Source organism: Thamnophis elegans, chromosome 7 (genome assembly GCF_009769535.1).
Source record: "Thamnophis elegans isolate rThaEle1 chromosome 7, rThaEle1.pri, whole genome shotgun sequence".
In the NCBI taxonomy this organism is placed as follows: Eukaryota; Metazoa; Chordata; class Lepidosauria; order Squamata; family Colubridae; genus Thamnophis; species Thamnophis elegans.
This window is the reverse complement of record NC_045547.1, coordinates 32,720,634-32,743,637: the sequence shown is the minus strand read 5'-3', so window position 1 is coordinate 32,743,637 and position 23,004 is coordinate 32,720,634. Positions and strand designations below refer to the sequence as shown.

The 23,004-nt window shown below is 36.3% G+C and overlaps 1 protein-coding gene across 1 annotated transcript in view; it reads right to left on the bottom strand.

Moving 5' to 3' along the window:
- EP300 (E1A binding protein p300) overlaps positions 1-23,004 on the bottom strand; it is a 75,277-nt gene that overhangs the window by 11,978 nt on the left and 40,295 nt on the right. The window contains 17 exon segments of the mRNA XM_032222087.1: positions 27-173; positions 756-906; positions 2,399-2,466; positions 4,991-5,068; positions 5,952-6,008; positions 7,962-8,042; positions 9,742-9,830; positions 11,375-11,614; positions 13,786-13,904; positions 14,239-14,395; positions 15,127-15,327; positions 15,748-16,236; positions 16,640-16,795; positions 17,097-17,206; positions 18,095-18,172; positions 18,985-19,156; positions 20,541-20,658. Of these exon segments, the coding sequence (XP_032077978.1) occupies positions 27-173; positions 756-906; positions 2,399-2,466; positions 4,991-5,068; positions 5,952-6,008; positions 7,962-8,042; positions 9,742-9,830; positions 11,375-11,614; positions 13,786-13,904; positions 14,239-14,395; positions 15,127-15,327; positions 15,748-16,236; positions 16,640-16,795; positions 17,097-17,206; positions 18,095-18,172; positions 18,985-19,156; positions 20,541-20,658 (2,511 nt within the window).

Sequence of the window (23,004 nt, the reverse complement as noted above, 5' to 3'; positions counted from 1 at the left end):
CAAAAATGATTTTATTTTTTTAATACCTCTGGTTGGGTTGAGGGCAATCAGACCCATACTCCTGAACATGCATGCCAAAAAAGCATAAATCTACACCATCAATCTCCTCAAAAGCAAAGAGTGCTTTTGTTCGGTAAGGGAATTGTTCAGCCATCTCTCCACTATCTACAAATCTGCAAAATTAAAAGGCATAACGTAAAGCAATGCTACCAAATTTAATACTATCATTCATTATAAGATACTATAATATGCAAGTTGTCCAAACATATGTTTTTAGAATTTTATTTTAATAATTTATTTATTTTTATCTATTTTGTTCTGCTATATTTTAACTCTCTCTATGGGAATCATTTATAGTAAAACAACCAAACCTAACTAAAGTCATTCAAAAATACAGAGCATTGTAGCAATCTGGCAAAATATAAATCAATCAATTACACAAATAAATAAATAAATATAAAGTTTATTGGTCCACCTTTTAAATAAACTTGTTATTTGATCTTCCAACACCTAATTTTTGCCATCTCCTTCCAAATCTCTTTAAATCAATAATATTCTGTTTGAAAACAGCTCAAAATATGCAATGTTGCGCTAATCACTCAAAATGTTTAAAAATGAAACTATCAAATGCTATGGCTGTAAGTTCTTTTGACTAACAAAATAACATTTTATTGTTTAGACAAATGCACCAATAGCACAATTTAATATTCAGAAAGAAAAAAAATCACGCCATCCTAACATTTAAGGAAAAGTACCTTGCTTTCATTCCAGGTTTAACTTCTACAGTTTTTTCTGAGGTATGAACCACCCTAACAATGACTTCACCCGACTCAGGATGATTCTGTCGTCTCAGGAACTCATTCACTCTGTTTTCCAAGAAGGTACCAAGTCTAGTAGTTGGTAATCCTACAAAAATGAAGATTGCTTAATTGTTTGTCATTACTCTAGCAACAAAATAGTGTGGGTTAGAAAGTTACAAGTATTTGCCTTGCTGAGCAAGTAAAATTTACATTTTGTATTAATTTACAACTTAAAAGTACATACTGGAATTACACCAGCAATAGGTTTCAATTAACATAATACAGCCTCATCTTTAAAAAGCTCCTGTGTCATTCTTTACTTAGCTAGGAAAATGCTGCACCAGGAATCTCTAGGGATGAAGTCCAGGTAAGAAAAAAAAAGAAAAATCAAAGATAAAGCATGTCCAAGCTATTGCCAAATGAGATTTGACATACTTTACTTCCTAAGCAAAGAAAGGAAACTCATCTAGAATATATAGCAAGACAATGAGTTTGTTCTAGCCCAAATTCAGGAAGATGTTGAAACCAGAACCATCAGATTGGGATCAGTAAGTGGGAATCATCTGAATGGAGAAAAATGGGAATTGAAAAATAAACTTCCCTTGATTGTTATCCTTAAGTTTATTATTTTCTATTTTTCAAGAACTAAGTTTCCAAATATATCTTGTCATGGCAGGTTATCAAAAATCAAAGATTTTTATGTTTGTCAGGTTTTTTAATTATAAAATGATTGACAATAAATCTCCAATTTATTAAAGACATATGTTCCTCAAAGAGAAATACTGCTGGGATTCAATACTGGAATCGTTGATCAGATGAACAGACTGCAATTCTTTTTCTTCAGAGTATGTTATAAAAAAGGATGGATAATGCTTATTATGCCATACAAAGTTAGTAAGGATGAAAGCCCTAAAACATAATTTGTTAATAGAATTCATTGAAAACAATGGGACTAATTCCTCAAACAGTACAAGCTATCCTTACTTAATGACTGTTCATTTTATGATTATTTGAAGTTACAAGGACCACAGAATGGTGCTTTATGCTGGTAAAGCACCGCTGGCTGTTATAAATTGGTCAAGTTGCCCTTCCTCTACAGTCATAAGACTGCATGTTAGGTGGGGTCAGCTTTATGACCATTCATGGCATTCCACAATCACAGGACCCACATTTGTGATAGTTTTTGCCTGACAAAAACCACCCCACTGAAATGAATGAGTTCACTTAACAACCGTCACAGAAAAAGGATGGAAAATTACTGTGGGTTCCTTGATTTATGACAACAATGACTTATAATTCCAGGCTCAATTATGGTCATACATTAAAGAGTACCTGCAACTTCTGAAAATCTAGCTACCTATTTAGAATAGCGGCTATCCTTCTGTATGTCAAACATCTAAAGTCTCTGCCAGATCACAGAATCCTCTCCTGAGTGAAACTCTTCTTACAAAAGGCTTCAGGAAATACTACTTCAAGCTTGCTAGAATTAGTTTTATTTGGCTCCTCCAGAATGTTGTTTTCATTCTACTTTTTCTAAATACATTCATTTAAAAAAGCAAACAGAAATAAATATGAGAAATGCACCAATCTCTACTTACTTCTGGCAGAAAATTTGTTCTCTCTTCGAGTTCGTCCTGATTTTTTTAGGCAGCCATCACAGACAAAGCTACAACAGAAGAAAATAATTTAAATTCCCATATTTCTCCCCTGCATTTTCTAGTATATGATACTTATTATCAAACATGGATTGCAAACTGTTACTGAACAGCCTAAATTAGACTTGCTCCATTATATCAGAGTCTGATAAACACCCAATTTCACCTGATGTAATAATATATAACATCACTACAGATTGTCATTGACATAACGACTATTCATTCAATGACTCTTTGAAGTCATAGTGGGGCTAAACAAAGTGACTTACAACTAGTCCCTGAAATTACAACCACTGCAGTGCCCCTGCGGTCACTTATCAAAAATTGTTGCAACCCACATGCACTTACAACCACAGGGACAACTCCCCCCCTCCCCACATCAACTGCCCATCTATGTCTTTGTGGCCCTCTGCAGGTCCTTGCTGCCTTAGCTGATCTTTGCCGACTTCTTGTTTCTGCTAATGATCAAGCTTGTCTGGCTTGGCCTTTTGCAACACAGTTGCTGACCCTGGTGTAGATGCCCTCACAGGGACAGCAACTGTTTCATGAAATGCCAGGCCGGGCACACCTTGTCCCTACTGGAATTTTTTAAACATTGTGGATAGAAACTAAAATTAAATAGCCATACTAATATCTTGCTCATGGTCACTCACTCATGCCTTTGTAAGTTCCTGTTTGGATTTCTGCAAGGTACTCTACTTAGGGTTGCAGTTTGAAGATCAATTGAAAATTACAAATGGTCCAGAATGTGGCTACACACACAATGATAGGTGTTCCTTTGCTGTGCAAGCTGCACTGGCGCCTGATTTCCTTCTGAATACAATTCAAGGCGCTGGTTATTATCTTTAATAATATGGAAGTAGGACCAGGTTATTAGTGCAACTGTCTTTCCCTAAGGTCATCTACCCAATTCTATCAGATCAAATAGTGTGAGCACACTTCTAACTCCTACCCTTAAACCAGTGTTTCCCAAAGTGTGGTACGCGTACCCCCAGGGGTACGGGAAGAGTTTGGTGGGGGTATGCGTTGCACCGGAGTTTGGTGGGAATCACGTGGGAATATCCACTGCACCGTGCTTAGCTGCGCCCACAGAACAAGGAAAGAAATCTATACCTTGTACGGGCTCTGGGGAGTCGGGGGGGAGGGAGGTGGGGTGTTAGGGGGGAGGGGAGGTTATGGGGGGACATATACTATGTGTTAGATTTCAATGTAATGCGATTTCACTTGTATACTGTTTCTCTTTAATTTCTCTGTAAAAATAGGACAAGCTGAATACATTGACATATAGTAGAAATACACCAAGGGGAGGAGGAGTGGGATAGAAGAAAGAGGGGTAGAGAGGGTGGGAGAGAGGATGGGAGGGAGGGTGAGAAGGAAGAGAGGGAGTAGACTGGGAGAGAGGAGTGGTAGAGGGGGAGGGGAAGTAGGGTGGAGGGGAAGTAGGGTAGAGGGGAATGATGGAGGGAAGATAGCAAATTGGAGGGGGGCGGAAGAAAGAGGTGTATGGAGAGTGGAAGAGGTATATTGGGTTTCTATTTGAGTTTGAGTTTCATTTTATTTATATTTCTGGGGGTATTGTTGACAAGAGGAATTGCTGTGATTATTGTTTAATGTTGTATGGCCCTGGTTATGCACAGTATATATGTGACTGTATGAAAATGAAAAATGGAAAATAAAAACATTTTAACGGAAAAAAAAAAAGAACAAGGAAAGAAATAGGTGCGTATCGCAGTTTTTACATGGGAACTGGGTCCATCGTACATCATATCGCACCTCATTATGGCGGGAACTTCTGCGCATCCTTCGCGCAGCTCGGGTTCGGCCATTTTTAAACTGCGGGAACATTAACAGTTGACGTTGAGCCGTGGAGCTCAACGCCGGAGAATTGCAGTGTTATCTAACGGTTAGACAGTCTTGTGAGGCGTGACACGGCGTGAATATACTGCACTTATTAAAGCATATGTTTTTTATGAGGGGTACTCAGCATTACGAAAATTATAGAAGGGGTACACATATGTCAAAAGTTTGGGAAACACTGCCTTAAACAATGGCATCTTATGGGATCTAGGAAGTGTGTCTTTTCCATGGCAGTCCCTGCCCTGTGGAAAACCCCTCCCCTTGAAGTTTGGTAGGCATCTCCCTCCCTTCCCAAAAGCACTTAAGACCTGACTATTCACCCAGATTCTGGGACAGGGTGAAGTAGATAAAAGGATTTAACAATGGACCTGATGGAGAAGCTTACCTTTGGTACCAGATTTTTTTTTTATGGCTTTAATAGAGGCATGCATTATGTGGTTTTATTATTGGTGTTATTTTAATTTTTGGCTGGGAACTGCCTAGAGTTTGATGTAAAATGGCAGTTATATAAAAGTTTTAAATAAATAAAATTACATCACAACTTTGTTAATCTACTTAGATGGTTATCAAAGATCTACAATAAATGGTATTACAATAAATTTTACCATTAGCATCTTTCCAAATATCGTTTGTAAATTATTACAATTGTAAATGAACATAAAAGGAAAAGCAGCATACCCAGATGGCCAGATTATTTCATTGTGAAGTACACAAATCTGATGCATCTTTCTTCCACATTCAATACATTCAACAAATCTAGAACAGAAAAGAGCCATAAGCACTCAAAAAATAACTATTGTGATTAAAAAAATGTTTCAGGGATAAAGAAATTATGCAATGTGGCAAAATCTATTTAGTCTTTAAACCTATAGAGTTTTGTATATGTATCTTTAATCAAAAATATATAAAATGTATCTTGAAGTACAAAATATCATTTAAAACTGAATTGCTACCTCACATATTTGAGATATGAATTCTACACTGTGCCATAAAAAAGTAGCTCAAGCTCCAACATGCCTTTATATAGTATGTTTACAAGTATACATACAGTATTCTACCTACTTACATATATAACAGAAGAGGGAAAGATGAATCAGTCTTTAAAAAAAATCTAATTAAATATTTAAGATGAAAGGAAAGTTTCAAAAATGGATCCTCCCTTAGCAATCAGAATTAGGACTGGAAACACCATTGCTAAAAGATGTTAACAGTTAAGAAAGCATCACCATGCCAGATTTATATCAGTTCCTTTGTAATTAAGCAATCACCCATAGTTGGTGAGACATGTGATTACAACTTGGAATTTTAATGCTGATTTCTCCATTGCTTGCTTGTCACAAGCCAGCTATGAAGTTCATATAGGATGGTGAAATGGGCTATAAATTTGTACCGACTACAAAGTGTCCAAATGGCGATCATAAGTGCAGGACACTGCAATTACTTTGAAGACTGATTGTTCAAACTATTAACTATGATCAGTTACGCAATAGGCCAGTCAACTGAGGACTATCTGTATTATCAAATATGAATAAAGCAATCAATAGTTTTCAGTCCCAAAACCAAAATAAATGAGCAAGAAAATGATAACACGTTTGTTTTGTTCTAAAAATAGAAATTTAGCGGCTCAAGTATCACTTACTGTTCTGGATCCAGTGTATCATTTTTTCTTTTTGAAAACTGATCTTTATTTATTGTGCTGAGGAGAGAAATGGGCAATTTTAGTTTATGAAGATGGACATTACCACAATAAAACAATTTTAGATATGCAGCAGACACATCTACCTTTAAGCAGGATCTTCTAAACATACTGTTTTTTAAGAATGTTTTGGGAATAAAGGAAAGGTATGAATTTAACAAGATGTTATAGTATCCCAAGCTAATATTTTCCAAGAAGCAACCGGTGGATTTAGACAAGGGAAGCTCTATGGTTCCGACCTGAGAAGGTACTCACATCATTTAACAATCTGGCAAGAAGCTCCAGAAGATTTCTTCCTAATGAAGCATAAAAACCACCTATGTTTGTAAACTACCTATCTCATGGCTGGGAGAGGTATAGAACACATTCATTTTCAAACATGTTTGGTCGCTTAGCACAACCAATTGGTTACATCAATCAGACTTCTTTATTATTTTACATTTCTTGACAGAGAAGTCAGGGCACAGTTATCCATACACAACTCAAGTTAATTTGTTATACAAACTAAACCAGGAATGCCATAATTTATACTTTTTAAATTTTTTATACAACATTAGTACACGGTAACTGTGTGAGGTTCAGAAATTCCAGTGGATCCAGAATTTCTCATGATTAACATCACATAGAAATCATTATAACTGTAAGTCTTGAGAGCTAACTAGTAACAAGCACAATTTGAACCAGTGGCTTAACCTCTATGGCCTAAAATAAAAGCTATCTGAAAAAATGTTGAAAGTCCTTTCTAACAGATAAGTACCTCCAAAATCAGGACTTCTAGCAGGCAGTAAAACTCAGATTACAATCGTTGCCTCAGCAGGATTGTCTGGTTAGTTTCCTATCACCTTTTGACATTGGTAAACTCATTTTCTGGAAAATATTTACCATTTCAGAATTCAACCTAGTTTACAATTATGTCTGCTAAATTTGGTATAGTTGTATAAGTATAATCTTTATTATCATTGTACTTAAATACAACGAAATTGGTTACAAAAATTACAAATTACAAAAATATAATAAAATAGCTTATAGGCAACATAGCGATAAAGAGTTTAGCACTTTCTATGAACTGAAAAGTTATATAAAGGAAGAATTTGTTTGTTAGAAGAGAAATATACACCTTGCTAAATGTTTATTGCAGCTGTTTTCCTTTTCTCCAGTAGAATAAAAAAGGATTAAACAATTTACAGTCCCATCCATTTCTTAACATTTAAAGTTTATTATATCATTACATTTTAATTTTGTTTTTTATAAATGTAATATTGCAAAAGATAGTTATTTCAAGACACCACCTATGGAAAATTCACAGTACAATAGAAATCTTGACACTACTGCTTTGCAGAAAATCATTGCTCAATAACTAATAAATTTATTATGACAAAACTAGTAGAAAAATAGCACTTGAAACTATAAGAATGAGGCCTTAACTTTAGAACTTGTAGATCAATATTAAAAAAATGAGATAATTTAAACAAAATGTAGTTATATAATTATTTCAGATCTAAGTTTTTCTTTGAACTTTGTTACTTTAATATGACCCTTTTTTGTACAGCAAAGTCATTTTAGTTATAGAATTAAAAACTTTAGTATTAGATGCATTTATGCACTTTCCATATATACTTAATGAAAAATTTCTTATTCCACCTTGTTCTGAAATTTTAAAATAAGAATTTGTTCTCACTTGGAGGTTTATCTTCTTAAGTAAAACTTCTTACTGAAACATGGCTTTTTCACATTTTTTTACAGGGGTGTCAAACTTGTGGTGTTAAGTCATTATGTAACGTATCGTGACTTTTTCCCCCTTTGCTAACCTGGGGGAGGGGGGTGGTCAGTGCGTGATGCATCTGGCCTGCAGGCTGCGAGTTTGACATCCCTGATATAGAATGATAGGTTTGTTAATAACATAATTGTAACTTCTGAGAGTTAAATATTATTAAAGAGGACACAATTACTCACGTTTGTGGTTGTGATGGATCATCCCCCAAAGAAACGCTTTCCCCTTGGATTTCATTGAAGCACTTCTCACAGAAATGATACCTGTCGGCAAGAAGGCCATATTTGGGTGAACTGTTCCGTCCACACAACACAGCCCAAGCCAAGCAACGAAGTCACCAATCACAGCAGGCCAAGGAGGGGGGCGGGAGCAGAGAGCAGGTCATCAACGACGACAGGGACATTCAATGATGAAGATTTATGGGACCCAGAGTTTGATATTGGTTGTTTTGTTTTTTGTTTTTGTTTTTGTTTTGGGTTGTTTTTTTGCAATCAAAGCCAAGTGCAGACAACGACAAGCATGAAGGAGAAATAAAAATATACATACAAACAAAGAAATGGGGTTTTCAGGACAAAAAACAAAAACACAGAAGCAAGACAGGACAACACAAAGCAGAAAGCCAAGGCAAAGCACAGATTAGCATTAAATCTCTCAAATGGGGTTACAAGCAGCAAATTATAGCAAACAAAATATATTTGGTTAAGTATACCCATGCTCAATTACCAATCAAAATGAAGAAAAAAGAAGAATTGCAACTGCTGCTTTGGCAGCTGCCTCAAGTTAGCAACTTTCTTCACATCTAATATGAAAAAGCAGGATAGGCATGAAAATAAATTATCCTGCAAATGCTTAAATGTTTATGGAGCATATACTTAAATATTTGTTTGCAATAACTCTTTATAGGAGTTATTTGAATAATTTTAATCCAATTATTCACGATTTCTTGAAATGTTAGATGCAATAACAAGCAGCTGCATATTGTACATTCTTAGCAGGTGAAGTCCATAATTTTGGATGTCTGGAATAGCTGTTGTATTAAGAGGATTCCATCTTCATTTGATTTGGGTTTGAACTACGTTCAAGAGCGTATAGAAACTGCTGTCTCCCTTATTGCTTCAGGAAGGGCGCACAAACACAAAGGAAAACCAAAACCAAAACAACTACACAACCCCCCCAAAAAATTGTGACAATATTTTAAAGCAAAACAAAAACAACACTATCAAATCTGTAATTGCTAAGGAATGAATCATACAAGTCACTTCCCCACTACTTTTTTTCTAGTGTGTAATAAAAGGAAATCATATACAGTGGTAATGCTATATTATCAGTTTGGACATTCAGAAAATCAGGACATGAAATGCCATATACTAAAATAGATGTTGGCTTTGAATAGCAACTCTTTATTACAAGTATCAGTCTGAATATGGCATGCAGATTAAAGGTTAAAAAATAACTTTTCCTTGAAGTAACAAAACTGACCTACTAACTAAAAGTATACAGCTGCAAAAATATATTAAATGTTTTTTGCGTTTGAAACACAAATTCTTCATCTCTCTAAGAAAACAAAACAGATGACAATCTTTCAGTTTAATGGAAGAGAAAATCTTTATCTCTTGCATATCCAAAAAGATTAAATCATCGCAACAATAGACATATACACATATTCATTCACACACACACACACACACACACATTACTGAAGGCGCAACAGTAGAGCATCTTGTGGTTGCTGGAACTCCAAACCAGGTGGACCTTGAACTAATCCAGTTGTTAAGCAACATTATTTGACATACATTAGTTATGTCTTAATTATCTTAAGTTATAAAAACTGAACTGTGACATAAGAAGCATCTACTTTCAATTATTTTTTAAACCACAGATTCATTTTTGCTGTTGTTAATGTGACATTGATTCAAACAGAAATGCAAAAAACAGTGAGTAGGTGCACTATTATTTTCTTACCTGTTTTGATAACTGTAATATGTAGCATCACGTGGAATTGTGCATAATTGTTTGCCATAACAACATAAAGTTTGTGGTGAAAATTCCAACTGCAAAGAGAGGGGGATAGGTTGCTTACTAACATGTGAAATTTATAAGAATATCAAGTATAATTAGTATTGCAGACTGAAATTAAGTGGGAAGACACAGACCACACCCAGTGGGACAAATACAAAGAGGGGCATTGTTTTGTACCAAACTGCTTCAACCAAATTGCTTTGGAAGATTTTGTGTGATGCTCTGCGTAGGGTTATAAATCTTTGACGGATGTGTGGTTAAGAAAGGATGAAAACCAGTTTTATATTTTTAAGCATTTGTGCAGATACAACTGGCTGTTGATGCAGTGAATATTTACTGCCTGAGAAATTCTGTTTTGGTGGATCAAAACCAACATTGTCTACATTTACAAAGGATTTCTGTCATCAGTACAAACCTGGTGAAGATTCACAACAGATAGTCCTCGACTTACAATCATTTGTTTAGTGAAGTTATAATGGAACTGAAAAATGTTATTTATGACTGGTTTCTACAATTATGATGATTGCAGTACCCTCATGGTCATGTGATCCAAATTTGTGACCATTGCACTATTCCAGGATAATATGATGACCATTTATAACCTTTCCAACTGGCTTCTGACAAGGGAAGTCAAGGGGGGAAGCCAGATTTACTTAATGATTTAGACATGATTCACTCAACAACTACAGTGATTTATTTAACAACTGTGGCAAAAAACCCTCATAAAATGAGGTAAAACTCACTTAACAACTGCTTTGGTTAGCAACAAAAAAAATGGCTCAGTGTTCTTGTAAATTGAGGATTACCTAAATACTTAATTCCCAGGATTACATTTTACTGAGTAGAAATTTATTATTTTTTCATCTAGAAATTTTGTCCCATTACACTAGGGATAATCAAACTTTTTATACCTACAGCCCACTTTTGTATCTCTGTTAGTAGTAAAATTTTCTAACCGCCCACCGGTTCCACAGTAATGGTGATTTATAAAGTAGGGAAGTAACTTTACTTTATAAAATTTACAAAGCAGAGTTACAGCAAACCCCTACCACACCCACCATGAAAGCTGGAACGCCCACTAGTGGACGGTAGGGACCAGGCTGACTACCACTGCATTACACGATTTTCAAGAACATATGGGATAGTCATCTCCAGGTAAATCAATTCTCTGGTACAGAATACAATTTAAATTACCTTTAAAATGTTCTTTTGTTTACTTATTATGTTATCCAATTTTACTTAAATGTTTTGTGTACCAAGTATATGAACTGGAATATTGTCCATAATCATATTTAATTACTACTTTACAATAATTTAATCTTATGGTTACTGAACAATATTCAAGTTATAATTGTTAGTATAAGTTAAGAGATAAACATTTCAAAATTCACTTTTTGAAATTGTAGATTAAAAGCTGAAGATAAAAACCAAGTTATCAGAAAGAGACGTTTGCAGAATGCAATTTCACATGACTGGATATTTATATTTACAATCAATATAAGCACAATGCTTAGAACTAAGTATTCAGTTATCTTAATAATTGTTACATTTTCTCACCTATTAGCTTCTTCCTTACCTTTCGTCCACAACAGTAGCCGAGGCTCTGCATAACCGGATCAATTTCCTGCTCAAAAACCTCTGCTAATTTGGAACAGTACTTGTACACTCTAGATGTTTTACGATTGTAAAGCCAGGCATTATTGAACATAAGCCAAATATCATCCACATATTGCCAAGGTTCCTGGTACTGTCCTGTATCAAGCTTTCTCTTGATAGTAGAAAGATCCATGGGGTTCTTTACTATATCAAAGTAGTCCTGCCAAGACAAGACATTGATAAATTATGCTTTTGAATCTTCAATCCTAATAGTGGACTTCATTTCCCCCTTTAACTTCTCATTTGATAATTCAAAGCACTGTATACCGGGTTGTTGTTGAGGTCCACTGAGAAACTACAGCTAATCCAGATGCCTTCTCTTGGAGCAGCAGCTTCCCCTATATCTAAAATCTGGATGCTCCAGGTCCTGAAGACTTGGTTCTTCTTGCTGGCAATGGGCAAGGTTGCTATGTGAACTTGCTTTAGTATGAAGTATGTGAGTTATTGTCTCCGCTGCTGTGCCTGAGTTTTTAATCATTTTTGTATGTATTTTGATCTTTTTAATCCTTTATTACCTGCCCAATTACTTATCAAGTGGATGGCAATATAAATTGAATAAAATAAATATTAATACTTCATTCTTCAGCCAAACAAACCCATCCTCAAAGATCAAGGAATTGCCTGTCTCTAGTTTGTTTCCAACAAAATAATGCAAAGTTCTTATTTCAAATCACCACTTTATTAACTGAAAGGCAACAATCTTATTCTGTAAGAGACTTCTATAATTTATCCTAAATTATAAACCACACCACCCTATGGAAAACTTCACAGATTATACTTTTATTGCCCAAACTGAATGCTTTGTAATATTAAAAAAATAGAAAAATAGTAAATCACTTATTACCAATTACACCAATCTATCAAAGACAATAAGCATAACCATTAAGATACGTACATATATATGTATGTATAATATCTACATGCACCTGTACATATTTACATAATTTGTACGGTGTAAAACTGCATCAAGACTGATATAATAAAGTTTAAGATTAGATGACAGATTGCTCTAAGGAACCTACTTTGCCCAAATTCAAAGAACCTATAGTTGCAATAAAGGTCAAGCTATGTACCATAGTAAAGTTGTATTAGTGAATGATTGATCGATATAACTGTCCATCTAACATAAATTGCAAGGATTAAAACATTAAAAAAGCCCACAATCTGAACATAAACAATGTTGACAACAGCAGCGTACATCTAACCACCTGAACCAATTTCCTGAGAAAACAGCCAGGTTTTCATTATCTTGTAAGAGGCTAACTGGATTGGGACCATCCAAATATTTGAGCAGGATCCTGTTCCACAGGACAGAAACAACCATTAAGAAGACACAACTCCTGGTTTCAATAAGATGACACTGTTTCATAGAAGGGATATGGAACACACTTTACTAGGTCTGGTAGGGTGAGCAGAAGAAAAAAATGGAAAAAGGCAGCTTGCCCATATGCCACAGAGGACTTTGTAGAAGATAACCAGGACTTTGAATTGCACCTAAAGCTTCCTGCGAGTCAGTGGAACTTGTAGAATGCTAAGTATGGAGGTTAAAAAGAAACAACAAAAACTGCCTGCACTGCTGATTTTGCTTGGCATAGTATAATGGCAGGTGGTACCTCTTCACTTCCCTATATTGAGGGGAATAATCATAATAGCTGATGAACTCCTTTTTGCTGCCACCATTGAATATTCTATTCTATTTGGACTCACAACTCAATTAATGATACTGGCAATCAGTCGTCAAAGTTACAGCCACAATGTGGTATCGTCATAGTAATGTGTTCAAAATTTGGGCACTTGGAAGCCCACCTATTTTTATTACCACAGAATGATCTTATGACCATAGGCTTTGCTTCAAGTTCCCCCACCTATTTCTGTGCCCTTTTGGCCCTGCCGTCCTGCATCTCATCACCCCAGCTGACCTTCACTGTCTTCTTCCACTTGCTGTTGACGAGGAAGAGCCAGCCAGGTTCTTTGCAGGACAGCTGCTGGCCACACAAGGCTTCCGGAAGGCTGCATGTGACCACCAGCTGCCTCATGAAGGCAGTGGGCAGTGGTGGAGTACAAGGTGGTCAAAAGGATACAGATCAGAGGTAATAAGTGAGTGGGGAAAGTTGAAGTGGAGGTCAGAGTGGCAGGGCAGGAGAAGCATGGGGCTTAAAACTGCAACTGTGACTACCAAAACTGCCATTGCAAAGCAATGTTTTGTCTAATGAATGCATTGCTTAGTGATGGAAATTCCGGTCCCAGTTAGGTTTAAGCGAGGACTATTTATATGTAAGGTTTGGCAACATAATGACATGTTAATACAATTTTTTTTTTTAATGCACTTACAGGAATTCCTAGTAGTTGAGGATCCACAGGCTGCCGGAAAGGAAGGGACTCTGGGTCCTGGCGATACAGTGCCTCCAAAGTTGGCATAAGTGCCTGTCTCAACTCTTCCGGCTTGAAAACTTTGAAAAAAGTTATGAAAGATTGAAGGCGACATACCAACCAGATTAGTTGCATATTTTAACATCTAAGAATGCTTTAAATGCAGTGTCCAATGTTGGACAGAATTTATTGATCTAGACTTCAATATTAGGATTAGGAGTATTGTATAATTAATTTCTGCAATGTATTCTGTTTTTCTAATATTAAGCAGCTATACTTTGTAGCTATTTCTTCTAACAGATAAAACATTTCTGGAAAAGTATTTCTGGTACCAAAATGTTATACATAAATTCAAATCTCATTTGAAGAAAATGACTTTGCCTCTATATGATGGGGGGAAAAAAATCGACTTACTTTTTCTCTTTGACTGCCCAGAAGCTGGTGAAGACTGGGTACCTGGAGTACTAGGCCTTTCCTCCTCTTCCTTTACTTCTTGCTTCATTTCTGGTTTCTTTTCCTCCTGTTGCATTGGTTCAGATTTACATTCATCCGCTAGGGGTTCTACTTTAATCTGGAAAAGTAGTTCGTAAATTTAACATTACATAGAGTTTAAGAGATTACTTCTCTCCTGTATAGATATTTTTGTACTGTCAATATTGATAGAAATATGTTTCCTCTGAATCTATAGAAAAGGGCATAGAAAACACAAAAACTGCATGTATGGCCATGATACATGCACAGATCTGGCCACAATCAAATGCAGCCTTATAGCACATGTAGGCCAGGATGTGCAGCATTATGCCTCCCATGTATCCTGGATTACAATACTTTGCCATTGGCTATGGTGACTATGGCTGATGAAACATGAAATCCAAAGTATCTTGAGATATAAACCTTTTGCTCTACCCAATATTGTAGATAATCTAAATTTAGTTAGATCACCATATCTCTTCATTATTTTTCATTTGTTCTCCTTGACTAAAGTACTTTTTCCAAGACACTCATATTCTGAATACAGAATTAGGTTCTAATAAAAGGAGAAAATCACTTTCCTGCATGATGGCATTTCATTTCAATTTATCTACATAACTATTCATGATCCTGTTGCTGTTGCTGGACCTAACATCAGCAAGAGACACAAAGAAAACCTGTAATAAAGAAAACCTGCCCATCAAGTCTTACAGTTTATGAAGTATTTTAGTTTTATTTATTAGCTAACTGGTCAAAATGGTGAATGAGTAAAGCATCCTCTCCCAAACTACTGATTTCCGGATATGCCTAACTTTATCACCCATTACTCACCTCTGGTTTCTCATCTATTTGATGATCTGCGTGTTCAGAGTCCTCCTCTTCCATTTTAACCTCCATTTTAATTTCAGGTAAACTCTGCTGTTGCTGCTGTTGCTGCTGCTCAGGGGCAGTTTGCTGAATGTTTACATCTGCACTGCTGGTGGATGGTGGATTTGATACCTGCCCATCAATATTTGCACCTGGCTGTGAAAGCTAGAAAAAAACACAATAAACCAGAATATAAAAAGTGAAGCCACATGACTTTACCAAATTTATTTTTTGCTTCCTTTTGTGTTTGTAAATTATGTTAGCTCTGGCATCACTTTCTACCTGCACAAAAGAGATGCTGCACAATAAATTTAACATTAGCTTATACTTGTCCACCATGGAAGCATCCCATTTTTTGCAGCTGTTTCTGTCTCCAAACACAGGTCATTAGAATTAAACTGATGAGAATTGTTTTTCACAATATTAAATTCCACTAAAACACCACTGAGCAGATAGAAGGGCAAGTTTCAACATTTACTACAGTTCAAGTTCTATTCCCTCATGACATGTACACTCCAAAAGTTTTTCGTTTGAATTCGCAGTTTTGAAAAATAATAGTATTAGAAGAGTAAAATGTTTTCTTACAGGTGTTGTAGGGTGTTGAGGTTGCAGTGTCGCTGTTGGGGTAGGTACAGATGCAGTTGTGCTCTGTTGTGAAAGAGGTTGTTGTGGCAACTGCTGCTCTGCAGAAGGGGTAACAGAAACTGGAGGCTGCATTTGAGGAGTCAACTGAGCCTGTGGGGGTGTTGGAGTCTGCCTCTGAGAGGGGTGCATAGTTTGTGACTGGGGCCCAGAAGGTGGCATTTGAGAAACAGCAGCAGGGGCAGAGGCAATAGTTGCCTGTTGGGGTGCAGGTGGCTGCTGTTGCTGTTGCTGTTGCTGCTGCTGCTGCTGCTGCTGGGAAACCAATCCTGGGGGCGTATGATGAGGTGTAGGAGTACGACTTGGTACTGGAGAAGGAGAATTACGATGCAATGCAGACTGTGGAATGGGAGGACAATGAATATGACCCCCTTGAGAGCCAGGAGCCACTGCTGGAGATGTTACAGGACATGAAGAGTTGGTCATTTGTGCCTGCAAATTTTAAAAAAAGGTTCTGAATATACTGTATTTGGAGATTTGGGGTCCAAATTCACTCCATAAAGACTAAAAACCTCCCATCCCTCCTTCAGCTATTATCACAAAAACAAGACATGCTGAGAAAGCAATAGCAATTGGACTTTCTGGTAATCCCTTCTGGGAAATGAGCATAACTCTGACCTATTGCTCTCCTCACTTATAGAAAAACAAGGTACAGTCAATTAATTAAGATGAAAAGGAAAAGATTCAGCAAAGACAAAGTTACAAATAAAAAGAAAACTGATGCCACTGACAAGCTTATATAAAGAACCTTGTTTCAGTTTTGTACATTTCGTTTATCTACATTAGCTGTAGACATATCTATAATCAGAGATTAAAATATCTTCTCAACACATACTTGAGAAGCTGGAGTCTGATTGGCAGGTTGAGTCATAGGTGTGCTAGCTGGATTCATTCCAGGGGACAATGAAGGAAATTGGTTCTGTGGTACAAATTGACTTTGACCAGAAGACTGACCAACCCCTTGAGGTTGCATACGTGGGGAAAATCCAATCTATAAGAAAACATCAATGAATAGAAATACTGTATAATGCTATTAATTTTCATATTACCTAACATTTCAATAAAACAGTTGTTTTAAAATATTCCCTTCTAAATTGTAAGAAATATTTATGTGACTATCTATAGATTTTCCACCAATTGCTTAAAAAAATCAATTATCCGAAGAATGCACATATGACTTAAACAAATTCAAGACAGAAATTATTAAAATATGGAGAAAACACCACACTTAGACAGAAGACTTAGTTTTACCAGCTGATTAGAAAACATAACAGATAGAAGAATCAACCAACCTGATTTATATTCCCAGCCTGGTTTAGCTGTCCGGGGTGAGGAAGGGGAGGGGTTTGTCGGGGTCCAACTGATGGCATCGACATGGTTATTGGGCCAAATTGATTCATTCCTGTGAATGTTCATGTTTAAATAAAAATTTTCAGTGTTTACTAGAACATTGATATGTTGCACATTTTTTAAAGAGATGCAAAAAGAAAACTGTTGGAGCAACTCAATACCAGTGAGAAAATAAGGAGAAAACAATGGGTGGATGGATGAATAAATAAATAAATAAAAGCAAACAAATATCAGCAATCAATAATAATTTAGAGAAAGCTTTGACCTGACAACATTTGAAGGAAACGATGTAAAAGCAATGATTTTTAAAGTGCTACATGTATGAAGCTTTAAGTTAAACTGAAGCTAAGGCTTTATTGTGTTATTTGAGAAGCCATTTAGTATAGGTATTTTGTAACACAGCTAGAGGCTAATATAAAAATACAAAGATAAAAAAAACCAAGCAAGAGCCTATGTGTAATTACTAATATTGACCTAGATAAAGCCATATCTATTGTTTCCATTAGCAAGACCTGAAAATCCAACAAACAGAAAAAGATGGTTTAAAAATTAAAAATTTGCAAAAAAATGTTGACAATTGCTTGATAAAAAGAAAAAGATTTATGGTATATGCCCCTTTGAGATAAACTACTCTGCCTAGAACAGAAAGCATTCATTTGAAGGAAAACTTGCTCTGCTTGGTTATACTGAAAGTGTAATGCCAGTGGATTGTGTCACATAAGAAAAAGCAATAATATGATAAAGATACATGACTTCTATCTATTGAGAAAAAGTATAAAATGGCAAAACAAGAGCAGATATATTCTAGAACTAAAATATGGAATGTGGAAAGCCAGTCATAGTAGTAAGAAATTGTTACGGCAGAATGAGTACACAATCTAAATCCAAAATTTCCTGAATCTAATGATAAATGTCTTATGAGAGGTTTCTAAAGTCTCACCTGGTGGTGTCTGCATGCGATTTACCATTTGGTTTGGCACATTGGAACGAATCATGTTTGGGTCAGGAAGAGGACCATCTGTAATGTAGACAAAATCCCAAAAATTAAATTAATATTTTTTCACAAATCCTAGGCGCTTTATCAGGATTCATTCACATATCCCTCCAAGTATCACCATCTGTCCCACAAATCAAATTCTGATAGATTACTAAATATAAACATCTTCAAAATCTGCTCCCACCCCCAAGTGCTAGCCCATGTTATGGAAAGAAGTTGGCAGGTTTTTTCCTATTGGTAGGAAATCGACCAATTTTTGCCAACTTGTTCTATATGGAAATTGTCAACAGAGCATTACTTGCTAGCCTTGGTAACAAAGCAAATGAACCTGGCTGATGGGGAAAAATTAATTATGTCAGCATATTTAGTGAATTTTGTAGACTGGAAAAATTTTACATTAAACTATCTGTAAGTGCTCTGTTTTAAGTGGTATCTTATCTACTGTCAGTTTCCTCCTAATAATATACATGATGGCATATTATAAATTAAAACTGTCAGCCTCAAGCTTTATTTTTATTTACAAAAATACTTTTGAATACTGCAACATAATACTCAAGCTTGCCCATCTTCTTTAAAAAACAGAAAAAAAACTAAGCTTAAGAAGATGGGGAATTTGGGAATTTCTTTAGACATTTACTATAAAATATCTTCTTACTTGCCTCTCCTACCATGGCACCACTATATCCATTTTGTTAGAATAACTATGACATTTATAAACTCTGAATAAGCTGATGAGTCCATTTCTAAGATAACACAATTGTAATTTTGATTCTTCGCTGGCTAAGGATTAAATTTTTCAAGTATTAATTACACAGGTTAATATAAACACTTACTTGCTGTCATTCCAGGCTGTGGCTGCCCCATGGGTCCTTGATTCATAGGAGCTGGTGGCATGACTGGGGCATTTGGTATCATATTTTGCCTCTGCAATCTGGTCCTTCTCTTTTCCTCCAATTCCTTCTGGATTTTATAAATTTTCTCTGCTAATAAGTGATAGTACTCTGCCTGTAATGGGAAATATATGTAAGATTAATGATACGTATTTGCTCATTTTAAACTTCCAGATGTACGCTATGGATTTTACTCCTTAGAATCTGATGTTTATTCAACACTAGTGAAAGAGCTATCACTGTAATTCAGGTTCTGCACATAGAAAGCTAAAGAATGTAGTGATGTGGATTGGTTGGATAGGTAGGTGGGAGCTAAGAATACTTAGAAGTTAGACTATGGTAAGCGCCAAGATAATCAGGTTTCTGTTGTGGTCTGCTGATGGTCTGCAAAGCTGGTAGCGGAGTTGGATAGCAAGGAGGTTGGGGAGGAACATGGGCCAGTCCTGGGATCTGGGGAAGGCTCGGACGAGGGCCCTACATAGGAGGCAGAGAGGGGGCTAGTGCCTTGTGCTGCCTTCCAGAGTCGGACATCAGCGAGGCAGGCAAACAGGCTCCCCGTTCCCAGTGCGCACATGCACAGAGTTGCCAGAAGGCAAGAACAGTTAAGACAGAAGGGACGACTCGGGAGTAAGGCTTGGAGGTGATTGGCCCCTCCCATAGGACATAAAGTAGGAGCAAAGGCACATGAGCCTTTGTAGGAAGCAACTTGGTTCATGGTGGTCAATTTACCTTCTGAAGCTCCGTTTTGATTCTTTGTTCTGCGTGGCCTTGCCAAGCTAATTGCCAATTAAGTCTTTCACGGAAGATAAAGGTGGAGCCTTCTCCCAAAAGACTTTGGCAGCCTACTGCAGGACTCTTTTCAACTATTTGGGACTCATTATGGGCTGTGAATGAACATAATTCACAGGCTTTGAAATAAAAAGAGGGGTTTTGGGACTAAGCGCATGCTTTTTACTGCATCAGGAAGCCTAGGTCAGAACAGTTTCTCTGTACTGCCATCAGAAGTCTGCATTATAAACTGGATGTAGTGTCATCAGGAGTGTAATATGAGGTTTGATATTACATGTAACCTCAAGGCCGTATAAAACATATTATATATAAAATTCATTTGATTTTAATCTTCATTCTAAAGCAAATCTGCAACACTGCATCTAATGCAATATCTTACCACAAGAGTGAGTAGCAGACTGCTCCTTACTGTTAGGAACTATCCAATTATGTTAGAGCACCATGAAAATTACATTCACCCTCATTGCTTTGGTCTGAATTTTGTTCCTTAAAGACAACAAATGAGTTTAAATGACTGTAATTGACTTTGTAATCCAACTATATACACACAATGATTCACTGGCATCACTGAAGTAGTTTATATTCTTTGGTCTACGGACATCTCACAATGGTAGAAAAGAATACACATTTAGCAGTATATATATAGAAAAATATAAGGATCAGCTGTTTAAAAATGTGTGAGAGAAATAGGACTCCAGAAAATAGCATACCCTGCTATTTGCAGATTCATACATGTCCCCTTCAACTTTCCGAGCATAGGAGACAAGATTTGCCATACGTCTATCTTTCAGTGCTGCGGGGTCAGGAGTTGGAAATATGGCTTGTACTCTAGAGGAATATAAGGGGAAAATATTAAATCTATTAAGCTATTGTTTCATAAGCAAGCAAACAAAATTTTTTGAACTTTGTATTATATAATACCACCATGCTCCACTTCATATTTCCTTTAGGAATGGTTGGCTGATAAATCAAAACAATCCTCAACACTTCCCAGTATGAAGACAAATATACGTGTCCCAGGATAATGATGCAGAGCTGAATTTGCAGTCACCAGGACCAGAGATTTACTCTTTTGAGCTTTTGGACTCATGCTGGAGCCCATCTTCAGGGAGCTTCTCTCTATTGGATTAGAAGCTGAGAACTTGGCAGCACAAGGAAACAACAGCCACCAATAGGAAGGAACCAAATAAACACAACTCACAGAACAGCCCAAAGCACGTATTCCAGTAGAGAGAAGTTCCCTGAAGATGGGTTCTAGCATGAGTTGGGAAGAGTAAATCTCTGGTCCAGGTGACTGACCCAAATTCGATCTCGCACTTCCCAGTATATTTAGAAATCCAGAAAATGTTACCATTATGGACTAGTGCCAAGAAGGGAGAGAAGCAATTCAAGTAATTTTTTAAAATTTAGCCATATCAAAATAGGAGCGAGTAGGGATTTATTTAGCCCACAAGTATTTTATCTTTCTTGTGATATTCTTATCAATGCTGCTATGGGTGAGAAGCATATAGGAACTCTGCAGTTATGTTGACACCCAAACAATTAAAAAAACTTACTGAAAGCTTGTACACCCAGCCTTATTTAAGTTTAATACAAATAGTCTTGCCAAATCACAGCAGCACAGCTTCTTGTAATATGGAAATAAAGGATATCTAACAGAACAGCCTTCCTTGATTCAGGACCCCTCCAAAATGTGCCAGACCAAAGCTTTCATTGCCCATGCTACCTGGAAGTAACAGGAATTGTAATTCAATACAACACAGAACACAGCCAGGCACAAAAGATCGTGTTGACTGCTGCACAGTCAATGCAACCTTTTTCAGCCCTATCAGTTCAGCAGAAAGCACTGGATTACTTGGGTTTCTGGAATTACTTTGTAGCTTTCATACTGTAGCTATGATAGAAAATTATAGCTGACTCTTTCAGCAGTTTACCACAAGAGTCAGTAGATCATAGTTGTTGAAGTCTGGGCCCAAAGGATTTTTAGCAATTAGAGCTATGAAAACTGTTTGAAAAATATGACTGACAACGTGCAGAAGTACGGACAAAGTACCTTTCTTTTAATCATTACAGCAACCATATCTTTAACCAGCTTGCTTTGTTACTTTATAAGTTGTTCCTAGCTATGTCTGTGTATGCTTTTTTGTTGTTGATGGTTTTCCACCACCAAGTCTATAACTGTGGTTAATGCAGGGATCCAAATTGAAGCACTATCAAAAAGGGATTTCCAGCCTCTACTAGAAAGTACCTCTAGAAAGTAAACCCTCTACTTCCCTTAACTGTTTTAAATGTCCTAACACTAACATGAAATCTATATTCCTGTAACTTAAGATCATTCCCAACTAATATAGAAAAGAAAACTCAAGTTCCTTTCTTGGGTAACTCCAATCCAATGGAACTATATTAAACTTTTCTTTCTTGCCAGTTTCCCTAGTAATGAGGCACCTTTTTCTTGCCACTGATATACTCATACATTGTAAGTAGCTGCTATTTGACACACATCCATATAGATCAAATAGGCCCTATAGAATCCTAAATCCTGGGGACCAATGGGTGTCTCATTAAAAAAATCTACTAGGTTTATTTTTAGTTCCCTTATAAAAAGAAGGTGCTGTTCTTCTGCAAAGGAAAATTAAGATAACTTTCTTCAGGCAGAATAAATGCAAATATTGCAATGTATTGTTAACTATTTGTAGACATTCTGAATAATAAAATAATAAACACATTGATAATTATTACTGAAGTTATAATAGCTTTTTATCAATGTATTTAATTTTAGTCAATAGACACTTAAAACACAATTAATATTTAGGCCATGTATCCATGACCCCGAAAGTTGACAACCATGGTGTATGATAGATTCGGAGAAAAGGAAAGGATATAATATATTGAAATTAAAATAGTCTAATTAAAAGGAATAGAGGGAATTTTATAATTTTAAGGCCATTTAATTCTACTGCCATTGTGGGCCACATACAATATTAAAATAATTTAGAAAATACAAACTAAAGATCAGACATCCATAAAACAAAGAACATCCGCCCCAAGTTTTAAAAAAGAGCCATATAACACAACAATACTCCTAGAGGGGAGTGTCAGGTTTTAAGAGTGCCTATGGATAATCGCTAAGGAGCTGTTCCAGATGGCAGGCATAGGTTATATATAAAGGCATGC